Raw genomic sequence first — 15,266 nt, 5'->3', positions numbered from 1 at the left:
AAAAGTGTCTGCTAAATTAATAGATGTAATGTTAACGTAAAACTATTTACACTCCGCAAACATTGCACTTCAGTTGCACACCCGGAGTAGCCTGGCTAAGAGTCCGTCTCGTCGGTCTCATCAGCTTGCCTCATCTTATTTGTTTGACTGTTTCAAACATAGGCCTACTATACAGTAGGTAGACGCAGCAACCATAATTAGTCATAGACTTCTTCTCCTTGTACCAGTCACTAGTCTATAGACTTTGTATCCATCACGTTATCATGCTTTGATTTGTCTGAGTGGCCATAACTGTGGGAGTTTGATTGATGGCTGTGCTGCCGCATTGCCACCCCACCCTAAGGTCACAACCTAATAGACACATCAATCACAGTTAGTCGAACTGTACACATATGGGGGCAACACCTGAGCACATGTATTTACAGTTGATAACCATGATCCCATCCGCACCCACTCAGCTCCCTTGCCTACATTCAGAAACCAATTAATCAAAAGCTACTTATGCCATAACTATAGTAAGCTATAATCAAATAGTACAAATGTTATGGCTATGTTAGATCAACAGTAGCATCACCACAGTCTGTTTCACTTCAAATAAAAGCATAGAAATATCAGTCAATCAGATTATATTAATAATCTTGGAACACAGGGGAGCAGTGGAGTAAGGGGCAACACCTGTACCACATATGGGTCGAATACTGCCTCAATGCCGGCCATAAACTCGGACGACCCGACTTTAAAAATCCCGACCTCCCAAAAAAGTGTGTTCATGAGATCAGCTTTGAAAACAAATACAGGAAACTCAAAAATAAGTTATTAGAACAGCTCACTATGGTTGAGCAAGGAGGAAAATGAACATTTCCGAATATCCAATTTGGCCATGAAGGCAGCATGAGTGTCCGCTGAGACAGAGACAAACCTGCGGTCATTTCCCGATCCCACTCCACCTCATATCCCACTCCACCTCATATCCCACTCCACTTCATATCCCACTCCACCTCATATCCCACTCCACTTCATATCCCACTCCACCTCATATCCCACTCCACCTCATATCCACCTCATATCCCACTCCACCTCATATCCCACTCCACCTCATATCCACCTCATATCCCACTCCACCTCATATCCCACTCCACCTCATATCCACCTCATATCCCACTCCACCTCATATCCACCTCATATCCCACTCCACCTCATATCCACCTCATATCCCACTACACCTCATATTCCACTCCACCTCATTTCCCTCGCCTACTCATAACCCACTCCACCTCATATCTCTCTCCTACTCATTTCCTGTATCTGTCTACTTTCCTTAAAAAAAACATACCGTAACAACCTAAAAACAGCATAAACAATAATAATAAATAAGCTGTGAGCAAAGTTGATGACCCTGATGGCCTCTCTGCCATCCTCTCTAACCCAACCTCCCCCCTCCCAGGTGAGCAGCGGCCCAACCTCCGTGCAGCTCCTGACCATCCTGCAGGCCTTGCTGCTGGTGGGCCCAGAGCGGGGGGACGTGTGGATGGCCCTGGAGGCCCTGGCTGACCACGCCACGCTGCTGGCCCAGGACCGTGAGTGCACGGAGACGGGTGGGGCGGGAGGGGCAGGAGGGGCTATGCTGGAGCGACACCAGTTTTTTTTTTTAATTTTTAAAGTATTCAATTTATGTACGTGTGTGTGTGTGTGTGTGTGTGTGTGTGTGTGTGTGTGTGTGTGTGTGTGTGTGTGTGTATATGCAGAACAGTTGAATATAAAGTTATATAATATTGTATATAAAGTTAATTTTATGTAGTTAATACAAACGTTTAAATTACAGTAGTTTTATGGTCTGTGCCAGTTTTTAGTATAGTCTCAGTTGGTGGAGCAAAACAGCACAAATCCAAATGTCTCCTGTGAAAGGTTTGTCTAATTTGCTGTTCTTCCTGTGTGGTTTCTAGCTGAAGTTCACTCCACTGAGCGGCTCATGGCGCGCCTGCTGGCAGGTAAAGCCAGTCACCAGGAGACAGAGCAGGTGAGGAAGTCGCTCAGGATGAGAGACCGGGCCGTGCAGACCGACCCTGTACAGGTGAAGGAGGCGGAGACCAAAGCAGAGGCAGCCGAGATCGCCTCACAAGAAGGCCAGAAAACAGGAACCGCGCCACCTCCACCTCCACCACCTCCTCCACCCCCACCCCTTTCTGGGATGCCCGGTATGGGGCCGGGGCCACCTCCACCACCTCCTCCACCCCCACCCCTTCCTGGGATGCCCGGTATGGGGCCGGGGCCACCACCACCACCTCCTTTGCCCGGAATGGGACCTCCACCACCACCTCCTTTGCCCGGAATGGGACCTCCACCACCACCTCCTTTGCCCGGAATGGGACCTCCACCACCGCCTCCTTTGCCTGGCATGGCACCTCCGCCCCCACCTCCACCCGGTTGTGGGGACATCATCATGGCACAGAATGTCCAGACTCTGGGGCGATCCTACTACGCTCCTCCACCAAAGCCAGGCCATTACCCGACACTACGCATGAAGAAGCTCAACTGGCAGAAGTTGCCTTCAAATGTAGTATCTGGTAAAACACCTTTGTCTTCAGTGCCTTAAAGCAACACCAAAGAACTTTCCCTCTGTCGCACACACGCTATTTGTTTATCCAGCACCGGCTTTGCAAATAACGATGTCCACAGACAAGGTAGAATATTTTGCATGACTTATAAAAGTACGATGTTTTGCGACATCAGATGGAAGTCAAATTTGTAGTTTCTTATGTCTCATTCCATCGAACTACAGATCCGCTACCCGATCTGGCAAACTTACATAGTGCAGTTATAGCCGATAGAGGGCCGCGAAAGCGAATGCAGAATTGCTGTTCACCCTGTTACGAGTTGATGAACCAATCCAACGATTTTGGAAACATTATTTTATTTATTTATTTATTTTTAGTATATTTTTTGGGCTTTTTTATGCCTTTATTGCAGATAGGACAGTGGAGAATGACAGGAAGCGAATGGGAGAGAGAGAGTCGGGGTGGGATCCGGAAAGGACCACGGGGCGGGAATCGAACCCGGGTCGCCGGCGCACGGTGCAGGTGCCCCAGCCAGTCGCGCCACGGCCGGGGCCGGAAATATTATTTTAAGGTACAAAAAAACTCTTTGGTGTTGCTTTAAGGGTCATTCTTTTTAGTGAATGAATTCTTCTGAGAAGGGGCTTTGTTTCAGACAATGTTTTTGGTATTGGATTTCAGGTTTAAGCTATGCTGTTAGGACATTAAAGGTACACTATGCAAGATTTTCACCTTTACGAAGCCAATTTTGATGTTTGATGAAACAAACTTGTAATAGGCGAATTGTTACCTAGAATAGCTATACAAGTAGATGAGTCGGTACTGAGAAAACCAGTCATGCAACTTCAAGAACGGTGGCCTGATAAATCTCGCGAGAATCGTGAAACATTACCTTGTCAGTAGATCCAGCTCTTTGGAGTTTTTGCTTGTTAATCCTTGACCTCCACAGCAAAAGCATTTTCATTGTGTACAGGATGGATAAGTCACGAGAAGTTTGCTATTTACAACAGCAGAGCAAAATATAAACATATTGCGACTCTAGAGGGAGCTCTACAGTTGGCAAAAATACCTTAACCTGCATGGTGTACCTTTTAATAAGCTTTTAAAGTTTTTTTTTTTAGTCATCTCATATTTCTCAGAATAAACATGTCTATTAGGTGATAATACATACACATATATTGGATACATGTTTGCCAATAGGTTAGTTAAATGCACAGCCACATAATTGCTTTCTTACCTCAATGCACAGTCAGTCGCTCCTTATGGATGTCAGTTCAGTCTGACACATTGGAGCCAGACTACTCCAGCATTGAGCAGCTCTTCTCTCTGCCCGTGGTGGAGACCAAGGCCAAAGGGGCAACAGCACCAGTTGTTAAGAAGGAGCCCAAAGAGGTGAGAATGTGCCCAAATTCAATGTTTATTTATTTTATTGATTATATTTAGAGGGAATCATGTAAATGTTACCATTCGATGTATTGTACCAGTGTTAGCCTAGCTGAAAAAAACTTGCTGGACTTACAGTAAAGTGTGAATAGTTGACGTTTTGCACATAACTAGCTTTTCAACATCCTATCTGGCCTTCTACTGAGAGTTCCATGAAATTACTCTGAATTTCTGCACCACAAAGACAGCAATACAGTTACTGAAATACAAATATTCTGTCATTAATAGATATCATTTATTGATGCCAAGAAAAACCTCAACTTGAACATATTCTTAAAGCAATTTAAATGGTGAGTGTAATTGTTCATTACTTTGCTGATATGTACTGTATCTTTACTTGGATACTGCAGTTGTCGTCAATTAAACCTTTGATTGTGCCTCTTAAAAATCCCCAGTTCCCATGAAGACTTTGTTGCGATGATTCGCAAGGGCGATCGCTCTAAGTTTGACGTGGAGGTGCTGAAACAGCTGCAGAAGCTGCTTCCAGAGAAGCACGAGGTATGTCAAATCAAGTCGAGTCATTTTATTTGTATAGCACATTTAAAAACCCAAAGTGCTTCATAATTTGTGAGGTTAGACGTGACAAAATAAAATAAAAAAGACAAAACATTTGAGGAACAGGGAATTAGTAATAGTATGGGTCAGTCTGCAGGGCAGTTTAGACACATTACATTACATTTACATTACATTACATTTGACTGACACATTTTTAACCAAAGTGACTAACAACATGGTAAACAGTTTATGCTTTTTAATGCAATTCTCACAACAATTCTTGGACAATTTAAAAAAGGTAGATTACAAAAACAATAAGCGCATCAGTGAGTGCTGTTTTTAAACAGTCGAGTGTCAGTTCTAGCCAGGTGTTAAGTGCTAGGATCGGCAAGACTAGTTGTAAGTAGTGCTACGAGAGGAGATCTTCAGGAGATCTTCTGGGTCTTCAGGAGTACACATCTCACCACCCTTACAGCAGAGAACCCTTTTAAAGGAAAATTCCGGTATTTAGCACTTTGAGTCCCTTTTCTGTTTTGTTTTGGATGAACTAGAGTGGTGGACACCCAATTTTGACGATTGGTCCTGTCTCGACTTTTCTGACTCGTTTTGAATCGCCTTTACTTCTTCAGAGTGGCTGCCTATAGGCATGCACAAACATGTCCTTAAAACAACCCTTTACGTTCGTTTTCAAAACTGTGCAACTCACCGAGTGGTTAGTGGTGTTCGTTGATTACTAAAAACAAATATATCGTTGCATTGTATGATTTCCAACCGTGTTATTTGCTATTGTGGAACTATTTTTTCAGACACCTCACAACCGCATATCAACTTGCATATCAACTTCCCTTCAATATTTGAGCCCGAAGCATAGACGGTAAAAGAAGGTCTCGCGTAAAGACTACAACCAAATGTAAACAGCACCCATTTCCGTTTCCGGTGGCGCAGTAATATCAACGTGCAATGAGTCTTCCAACAGAAATCAATCGGATTTTACAAAATGCCAAATAAAACACGACAGAAACTGTATTTTGCTACGCTACTTGTTTTGGAACATCAACGAACACCACTAACCACTCGGTGAGTTGCACAGTTTTGAAAACGAACGTTAAGGGTTGTTTTAAGGACATGTTTGTGCATGCCCATAGGCAGCCACTCTGAAGTAGTCAAAGGCGATTTAAAACGAGTCAGAAAAGTCGAGACAGGACCCATTGTCAAAATTTCAGTGTCCATCACTCTAGTTCATCCAAAACAAACCAGAAAAGGGACTCAACGTGCTAAATACCGGAATTATCCTTTAAGGTTTTTGACCGATTTCTGTGTGTCAGACCGGTGGTTTTCAACTGGTGTGCCGAGGCAAAGTGAGGTGTGCCATGGAATTTTGAGGATATGTTTTGTACAGGTTCATCGAATAGGCTAGCGGAGGAATATTAAATGCATTAATGACTCAGCTTCTTAATTAAACGACGTGAAATTACACGTCGTGTTTTTCAATTGTCAGAGATGGATTACCTTTTCTTATCTGGTTGTTAGGCAACCAATCTGAGAAGTCTCACTCTCACAACATTGACAGTACTCTTTCCGTTGTTGACCGACAGAATAAAATCACATTTCTCAATCTGTCAGTAATGTCATGACTTGCCTTTCTTTTGTGCTCAGCTTGTGGAAAAAATATGGATACGAGAACCAACTGTTACCTACAGCTAATAATGTTTGTGACATTCATCATAATCAGTAACTATTTGTCATTTAACCTTTGCTGTGCCTTAGGCCCCCAAAAAGTTGAGAACCTCTGTGCTAGACAACCTGCTGGGCTGAATGATTCAAAATTGAATAACACATAATGAAAATCAGTTACAGTTGGTATGAACTGCAGAAGATTCTTACCCAACTGCTCATGTCGATCCCATGTTTTTCTTTGAACAGATTGAGAATCTAAAGTCTTATGATGGCGAGAGAGACAAACTTGCAGGTGTTGATCAGTTCTTTCTGTTGCTGTTGGGTGTTCCTGGGTAAGTCAGATATTCAGCTCATTGAACATAAAAACAATGTGGAGGTTACAACACTTGAATAGGGGTCGAAATTAGCACCAGCCACAAGACAAGACACAAAGTTATGATTTTCAGGGGTCAAAATTAGCAAAGCCAAGACACTTCCAATGTGTGTTTCCAATTGAAAATCGTAACTTTGTGTTTTGGCTTGTGGCTGGTGCTAATTTCGACCCCTGTTGACACTATATAGCACCTTTCACTAGTCACTCAAAGTGCTTTGCAAGACTATGTAGTGCATAGGTAATACAGTCACCCCACCTTACAGTTTTTACTGGTTGGATTTTGGCAACAGTTTGAGAGATCGAAGTAGACATTTGTTTTTGTTTATTTAAATGCAGTTACCCACTGCGTATCGAGTGCATTTGTTTTCGTTTATTTAAATGCAATTACCCACTGCGTATCGAGTGCATTGGTTTTTGTTTATTTCAATGCAGTTACCCACTGCGTATCGAGTGCATGTCACTGTGTGAGGAGACCACGGTGGTGCTGGAGATGCTGAAACCAAGAGCAGAGAAACTGGACGCAGCCTGTGATGGTCAGTAGAACAGACCTGGACACAAGCAGCATGCACCTACCTACTGGACATTTTAATGTGGTATAATGTCATGGTTCCCAGAGGTTATCCTATTAGCCTTATTCACACAATGGCCATTCGCTATGCACTCACCAGTAGGGGGCGAGAGCGTGTTAATTGTAGTCAGTGTACCCCATAGCCCTCTTTTAATTTACACATGGCTGCCGCGTGACTAAGGCGAATAAGTGGCAGGAGGAAAAGGGCATTGCCTACCCATTGTGTTTCATCATACCCATTGTACAGCAACACTCAGGTTCTCCTAGAAGCAGCTTAACCAAAGTCCTTCTAGGCAAGCCCCCCCCCCCACCCCACCCCCCCCCCACTCGGCGGCCATCTTGTAATGCACTTTGGGCAGTTATCGGGCAGCTATTTACCTATTCAAGTGAATGGGGAGGCGCACTTTGGGCAGTTATCGGGCAGCTATTAACCTATTCAAGTGAATGGGGAGGCATACAGGAAGGCGCGGGATATGTGTAGAGACTACTGCCATATTGGCATTACGAACTAACCCCATGTATTTCTATGGAGGATTCTTTGAGTGCTGTGTCTATTAGATCATTAGATTAGGTCTCTGGCTCACAGCTGCTTCAGAGGAGGCTGTTGCTCTAATCGTAACTGCTCTGAATCCATGTCATCTTAGGTCTGAAAGAAAGCTCCCGTTTTCCAAGCTTCTGCAAACTCATTCTGGATGTTGGCAATTTCCTTAACTATGTAAGCACATATTTCTTAATCTGATGACTCAGTTTTAGATTGAACAAAATTACCTGCTGTCACTGTTTAATATTTTCAGTAATCCTGTTGGTTTTTTATTTGGTTTGTTTTTGAAAAGGGGAGTCACACTGGGAATGCTGAGGGCTTTAAGATAAGCACGCTGCTGAAACTCTCAGAGACCAAGGCCAACCAGTCCCGCATCACTCTGCTTCATCACATAGTTGCGGTAAGATACTGTATCTGGACACTGTATGCCATAATACACACCAAACCTGGCCATTTATTAATTGTGTTCGTCAATGCTGTGAGTGGACTGCTAGAAACAGGTTGGAATGTATGTGACTTTTGGAATCTTGGAATCTAAGTATTAAGTAAGTTGCACAATGGAGATTGAATTAAGTAAAATGCTGACAGATGTTTCATATAAAGCCAATATCAAGCTAAAGGCTTTATGAAGCCAGAGCCAATACATTGAAATGAAATGTAAGAAGCACCCCTAAGTGTTTGATATCCGTTTGAAATGCCTCATCAATGGCCTAGACATAAACTTGAATGATTGTAATTGTGAAGCATGTATTCTGTGAAGCTGTTTATATCCAGTTTCTCTATTTAAATGCATCTTTAGATGATTTCTTTGCTTCAAGCTTAAGTTGAAAAGAAATAACTATTTGCTTGGATGCATTAGGTTATGGGGAACATCACCATATAATTATAGTTTTCCTTAAACTGTCAGACTGGCATTCACTGCACTCAGTATGCCAACACCAACACTGGAGAAGAACACTGTGTTTGTGAGCTCTCTTGCATTGCATTCTCTGAAGAAGAACACTGTGTTTGTGAGCTCTCTTGCGTTGCACTCTCTGGAGAAGAACACTGTGTTTGTGAGCTCTCTTACATTGCATTCTCTGAAGAGGAACACTGTGTTTGTGAGCTCTCTTGCATTGCATTCTCTGGAGAGGAACACTGTGTTTGTGAGCTCTCTTGCATTGTATTCTCTGGAGAGGAACACTGTGTTTGTGAGCTCTCTTGCATTGCACTCACTGGAAAAGTACCCTGTGTTTGTGAGCTCTCTTGCATTGCATTCTCTTGCGTAACAGGAGGCCGAACAGAATCATCCCGACCTGCTGAAACTCCCAGATGACCTGGAGATATGTGAGAAAGCCGCAGGGTAAATATTATGAAAAGGTGAAACGTTTGCATGCATTTGCCACTCTGGCATTTCTTCACCATTATCCAAAAAGCATCACCGAAGCACACTCTGTAAGTTTGAGTCTGATATATGTGTCCGATAATGGCTCTCTGTAATGCCTCAATGAAATGACATCTCCTAACAGACTCAGCCTGGACTCTGTCCAGTCAGAGGCCAACTCCTTGATTAAAAGTCTGAAGAATTCAGAAAAGGAAGTTGCCTCCTCATCAGTAGAGGACATCAAGGAACAGTATCTGAATGACATCAAGGTACTCTCTCCATTCTGTGAAAACAAACGAGAATGTTTGCACACATAGTGGTATATATATATATAGATATATATACTGTATAGATATAGATGTGTATGTTTTATTATGTAAATGTATCAAAACCCATACAGGGCTGCTTGCACCACTGTGAAGTACTGGAGGAGCGACTGGCGTCTATAGAGAAGAAGAAGGAGGACTTGGCGGAGTACTTCTGTGAAGATGCCTCATGCTTCTCGCTTGAGGAGCTCTTTGGGACCCTGAGGTCATTCCGTGGCCAATTCCTCAAAGCTATTAAAGTATGAAGATTTATCATAATGCTGTAGACTTACAACAGATAGTATGAAAATGTAGAATGTGAGAAAAGTCCACTTTCCAAAACCATCCAATGGCAGCAGGAAATTAGCTGTTATGCTGTCTCTGACAAACACACTCTGATTTGTTGAAAGATTTTTTGTAAACACAGGGGAAAAAAGATCAATTGTGTCTACACATTTATCACAATACTGGGCATGGGTCACTTGCTGACCACTGAGTGTTGTGTAACTGCCCTCCAGGGGCGCCTTTCTTCACTGCTCTCTCGGATTGTCTAACATGTTCCTTTCCATCACCAGGACAACCAGAGCAGAAAAGAACAGGCCATCAGGATTGAGAAGAGGAAGCAGCGGATGGCCGAGGAGGACGCCAAACGAGAGAGAGGAGCGGACGGCAAGATCTGTGGGTGTCACCTCGCGATTAACCAATGAATGATCAGTCCACCTGCTTACATTTCATTTACACAGGAACTTGAGGATGGCATTTGTTGTGAAGCCAGGCTTTGACATTTTGTCACACTTTCCTGTGAAATTGTTCTTACTTTAAAACGTACTGTTCAGTGTATATCAAAATTATGAAATAGGATGTTTTTATAAGGATAACCATGCAATTGTCAAAGGACGCTAACTTTTTCACCACACCATTCTTTTGTCTTTTTTAGCTTAGTACACTGACAGATATGACTCATCTTCTCTTCCTGTTCCTGATTCAGTACGCAAAAGCATTCCAGTCCAAGAGGAAGGCTGCATCATCGACCACCTGCTGGCTGATATCAGGAAGGGCTTTCAACTGAGGAAGACCAGGCCACGACTAGACAAGGACAAACTGCCACCTGGTGGTAGAAACAGGGATAGCATCCAGCCCGGTATGAACACATACATGTGCATATGATGTGCGTGTGATGTATAAAGTCTTTGACAATATCTTTTCTTACTGTAAACAATATATCTCAATAAATCAGAAAGGACAGAGTAGTTTACAGCCCAGAATCAAATAGTATTCAATATGTATTCAAATAGAATCAAACATTCAGCACAAATGCTGCACTCAACATTGTTATATTGTTACCTCTCTATCTAAACGTTTGTGTGTGTATTGTACATTTGTGTGTGTGTGTGTGTGTGTGTCTGTGTGTGTGTGTCTGTGTCTGTGTGTGTGTACGTGCCTGTGTGTCTGTGTGTATGTGTGTCTGTGTGTTAACAGATCAGACCCCAAAACCTGAGGAAGCTTCCAGCACTGGCCCCTCTGATGTCCTTGCAAACCCCGAAGTGACCAGTGCGCCTTTGGCTCCAAGCAGCAGCTCTCGGAACTCCAGTGAACCAGCGCCTCCACAGGGCGACCCTCCACCCACCTCCACCCAGCCCACACCACAACCAACTACACCCACCTCCACCCAGCCCACACCACAACCAACTACACCTACATCAGGGCCACCCACCGCCCCCGCCACGGACTCTCTGGACCACTCCGGTCAGTCTGAGAGCGCGGCGCCCCTGACCGAGACGGACAAACCGTCCAACAGGACTAAAGCGGGGCTCGGGGAGAGTGCAGGGGTCCAGGACGCAGACCAGTCAGATGTGAACGGGAATGAGCTCTCTGCCGGAGCAGTGGGTCCAGCAACGGCAGGGAATGGGAGCGAGGAGAGCGTTCCTGACGGTCAGGCGGGAGAGGAGCGGAAGGTGTCGGAGGAGGTGCCTGCTACTACGGGAGTGAGCGACACAGGAAAGAAAAAACGCCACTCGCTCAATAAGAATACGTTGAAAAAAAGCCAAGGTAATGTCCCTCACTGTAGCTTAACATTTAACAAGAAATGCCTTTATAGGGAATCATATGGATATCCTAATACTACATGTGAGGCTAATGTCCATAAAGGCAAAAGTATTTGCAAATATTGAGTTATAACAGTAACAGTAGCACTTCAATGGACAGCATTGGAACTACCCTTCTTTACAATGAATCAGTAAAGGCATCCAACGTAATTTCAGGTATATTTGGCGACTCTAGAGCTCCCCCTAGAGACACAAATTATTTCTATATTTATTTAAATATAAATATTTTATATTTATATTTTACCTTAAATACTTAAGGTAATACTTCTCATGGCTTGTGTCCTTGTACACGCTGCATGCACGCTGAAGATCTCCAAAGAGCTGGTTTTCCACTGCGGGTTGCTAAGCAGCTATACTCTATGGCTATGCTAGGTGAATGATTCCCTTATTACAAGTTTGTTAACCAACACATTGGCCATGAAGCTGTTATATTAAGGTAAAAGAAACTAGCATAGTGCCTCTTTAAAGTGAGCTGTACCATTAACAAAATCTGAAGAAACTTTGAATCACTGAATCACAATCCACTGATAAGGCCAGTTGAAACTTTAGAACCACACTGAGAGACTATGACTATGTCATTATTTGACATAGATTAAATAATCTGAAACCTGTAAAAAGAAATGTCTTCATCTCTTTTGGGGGGTTTCTCCTCCACACAGATGGGAAAGCAGGAGACAAGCACAACAAATCCCACAAATTGTGTGTTGTGCAATGAGGTATGTTTATATTCCAGGTCGGTCGCCGTTCTACGATGGTGAGGGCCAATTAACTGTCACCCTTCGCACTAAAGCTTTCACGTCATTGGTGTCGCTGGGTATTCCCTTTTTAATCCTGTTCACGCTTCTCCTTGACTACCACTGTTCCAGGTGCCAGTGTCTCGGCGTCTGTCCCTGACTACCTGTGCGTTCACTGTGTCCACTTTACTGTATGTCTGGCTATGTGGGGCTTTTGGGAAACAAAATGTTTTTTTGTCTGTCAAACACTGTTTCTGTCTTATGTGTGCACTGAAATTCACAATTGGATATGGACACCCGCCCTTAGGTATACACGCACAAACTTACACATTCAGTCTATACGTATCTATCTATCGATCCTCTGATCTGTCCATCAATCTATCTATCTTCTCTCTCTTCTCTCTCTTCTTTCTATCCTCTCTCCCCCCCCACGCTGACAGGAGAGCAAGGCAAGTCCACTGATGGACAAACTGAACGGCAGTAGGCCTGACCTTTCCCCACACACTGCAGCCACATGACCCCAAGTCCACTGATGGACAAACTGAACGGCAGTAGGCCTGACCTTTCCCCCACACACTGCAGCCACATGACCCAAAGTCCACTGATGGACAAACTGAACGGCAGTAGGCCTGACCTTTCCCCACACACTGCAGCCACATGACCCCAAGTCCACTGATGGACAAACTGAACGGCAGTAGGCCTGACCTTTCCCCACACACTGCAGCCACATGACCCCAAGTCCACTGATGGACAAACTGAACGGCAGTAGGCCTGACCTTTCCCCACACACTGCAGCCACATGACCCCAAGTCCACTGATGGACAAACTGAACGGCAGTAGGCCTGACCTTTCCCCACACACTGCAGCCACATGACCCCAAGTCCACTGATGGACAAACTGAACGGCAGTAGGCCTGACCTTTCCCCACACACTCCAGCCACATGACCCCAAGTCCACTGATGGACAAACTGAACGGCAGTAGGCCTGACCTTTCCCCACACACTGCAGCCACATGACCAGAGCCCCCCCCCTCCCTCCCATCCCTTTCTCACTCTCCCAGGGGTTTCCAGTTTTTCCATGATGATGCAACCCAGTTTGGAACAGTGCATTGTGCTCTGCCATGCCACATCTCTTTTCTAGCTTTTGTTTGTGCTCCCAGTTTATGGAGAATCACTGCAACACACACACACACACACACACACACACACACACACACACACACACACTGAGTGTCTCTTGGGCTTTGTATTGATTTGGTGTGATTAGGTCTGTGTCACAGGTCCACTGGATGCCTAATCACTTAGGCATGTGATTGCACTGTGTCTCTCAGTTTCTTCATAATGTGCAACGTTTGTCATGTTGTGTAACACTTTAAAATGTTTTCATGCATCTATGCATTTTCAACTTTAATGCTTCATTCTTGATTCCCCTGTCCTTGTGCTTGTTGTTTAGTCACTTCCATTATTGTAAACTGACTGGTGAAAGATCTAACTTACATTAGTAAACTGACTGGTGAAAAGTCTAACTTAATGACTCTGAGAGAGATTGAATTCACTCACAATCTGTTTCCCCACAACTCAGTGGAATTGATACATGCATGGAGTGCAGACTAGTGGTTTTAAAATGCTCTTGGCAGCTTGTGATAAATAACATCAGGGTCATCCATGTCATGTCATATGCTTTTGATAGAAGTGTCTATGCCCTGTCTCTTAGGGCACTTATTAGAATCCGCAGCATGGTGGCCATACCTAGAACATGGTGCAGAAACCATGCAGTGAGAACAGGTGGTGATGCCACAATTTGACTATTTAACCTTTAAAGGTGTAGGTTTTTGAACATTCTAAGTTCCGCAACAATTGAAGGTTCTAAAATTCTATGTTGAATTCAATGAACCCAGATATTCTTTAGAACGTTAATTTCCCAACATTCCCGTCACAACGGTGTGACGGTACTCCTTTCATGACGCGTTGCTCAAAACAGCGTAGCAGAAATCAGTTCAGTAATTTGTAAGTGTTTTATTTAGAGAAATATAGAGGTTGACTTAAAATGACAGCTTGTTGTCTATGATTTTAAACAAATTCATGTATTGAAAACTACCTTGTCTGTGCGCCGACCCAGTGGTGTGGTGTTCATTAAAATCACTATTGGTATCAATATTAAATATGAAATATTGATTCTGATTTTAATGAACACCTCACCACTGGTGTGTACAAAATACAAATTTACCAATGTTGTATTTGACATAGAAATTAGAACCTTTAGTGTGCCATCTAAAGTCTGCTAAATTCCAGCAAGTCCACTTTCTTGTGGCTAGCTGCATATGTCTATTTTCTATCTCTAAAATATCATCTTGGCTTTTCTAATGTATTTCATTTTTCTCGTTTGGTGAACTGTACTGTCCGTCTTTTCCAAAAATTGCTATTTTAATGATTTGACTGTTTCTATAGTAGTATTTGTTTTAATGTGATTGACTTTCTTGCTTTTCTCTTGCTTTCATTTGTATCTCACATTTGCTGTTTTCGTTCTTTACACAGGTGGCGCTATGAAGAGAAACAAAAACAAGTCCAAAGTACACACATCCAAACCAAATAAATAGATGGACATTTGATTATGGAATTTTGTTATCCATGCATGACCAAGTTTCCTGACTTTTGGGAAATAAATGAATGAAGATTATCCCCATCAGTGACTCTAGCATGAACACACTGACTTGTGCCTGTTTATTTGAAAATAAAGTAGACATGTCATGTAGAAAGTGATTGGAATTCAAACACATTTCAAAGAAATGTGATAAGCAATCTTTACTGACAAAAAATGTTTCTTCACTCTTCAGACCAACAAAGCTTTGGTCGCTGAAGTATAATTTCAAAATACTATATTTTCGTACTAAGACATATGACAATGTTTACATTGCCAACTGTTACATTTACTCTTATTGTATTTGACTGAATGGGGGGAAAATGGCAATAAAATGGCTGCTTCATTTGTTTTCCAAACTGTATTGTTTACTTTCTATTGGGAAGTGTATGTGTGTTTGTGTGTGTACGTGTGTTTGTGTGTGTGTGTGTGTGTGTGTCTTGGGAGGGTACTATTCACTGTGGTATAGACAG

At 43.2% G+C, this 15,266-nt stretch overlaps 1 protein-coding gene across 2 annotated transcripts in view; it reads left to right on the top strand.

Moving 5' to 3' along the window:
• LOC125299422 (inverted formin-2-like) overlaps nucleotides 1–15,152 on the top strand; it is a 34,598-nt gene extending 19,446 nt beyond the window's left edge. The window contains exons 7-23 of one of the 2 annotated variants that reach the window (XM_048250693.1): nucleotides 1,445–1,577; nucleotides 1,944–2,564; nucleotides 3,802–3,944; nucleotides 4,224–4,285; nucleotides 4,391–4,493; nucleotides 6,414–6,499; nucleotides 6,973–7,073; nucleotides 7,753–7,823; nucleotides 7,942–8,049; nucleotides 8,921–8,991; nucleotides 9,158–9,281; nucleotides 9,413–9,577; nucleotides 9,893–9,995; nucleotides 10,306–10,458; nucleotides 10,797–11,366; nucleotides 12,082–12,138; nucleotides 14,691–15,152. In XM_048250693.1, coding sequence (XP_048106650.1) covers nucleotides 1,445–1,577; nucleotides 1,944–2,564; nucleotides 3,802–3,944; nucleotides 4,224–4,285; nucleotides 4,391–4,493; nucleotides 6,414–6,499; nucleotides 6,973–7,073; nucleotides 7,753–7,823; nucleotides 7,942–8,049; nucleotides 8,921–8,991; nucleotides 9,158–9,281; nucleotides 9,413–9,577; nucleotides 9,893–9,995; nucleotides 10,306–10,458; nucleotides 10,797–11,366; nucleotides 12,082–12,137 — 2,670 coding nt within the window. In that variant the 3' untranslated portion in view covers nucleotide 12,138; nucleotides 14,691–15,152. The remainder of the gene's footprint in view (nucleotides 1–1,444; nucleotides 1,578–1,943; nucleotides 2,565–3,801; nucleotides 3,945–4,223; nucleotides 4,286–4,390; nucleotides 4,494–6,413; nucleotides 6,500–6,972; nucleotides 7,074–7,752; nucleotides 7,824–7,941; nucleotides 8,050–8,920; nucleotides 8,992–9,157; nucleotides 9,282–9,412; nucleotides 9,578–9,892; nucleotides 9,996–10,305; nucleotides 10,459–10,796; nucleotides 11,367–12,081; nucleotides 12,139–14,690) is intronic. The other variant, XM_048250692.1, reaches the window with a different exon arrangement.
• Nucleotides 15,153–15,266: the final 114 nt, after the last annotated feature.

This window comes from Alosa alosa, chromosome 8, assembly GCF_017589495.1.
Source record: "Alosa alosa isolate M-15738 ecotype Scorff River chromosome 8, AALO_Geno_1.1, whole genome shotgun sequence".
Taxonomy (NCBI): domain Eukaryota; kingdom Metazoa; phylum Chordata; class Actinopteri; order Clupeiformes; family Clupeidae; genus Alosa; species Alosa alosa.
Note: the sequence above shows the minus strand (reverse complement) of the source record. Positions and strands in the feature narration are given on the sequence as shown.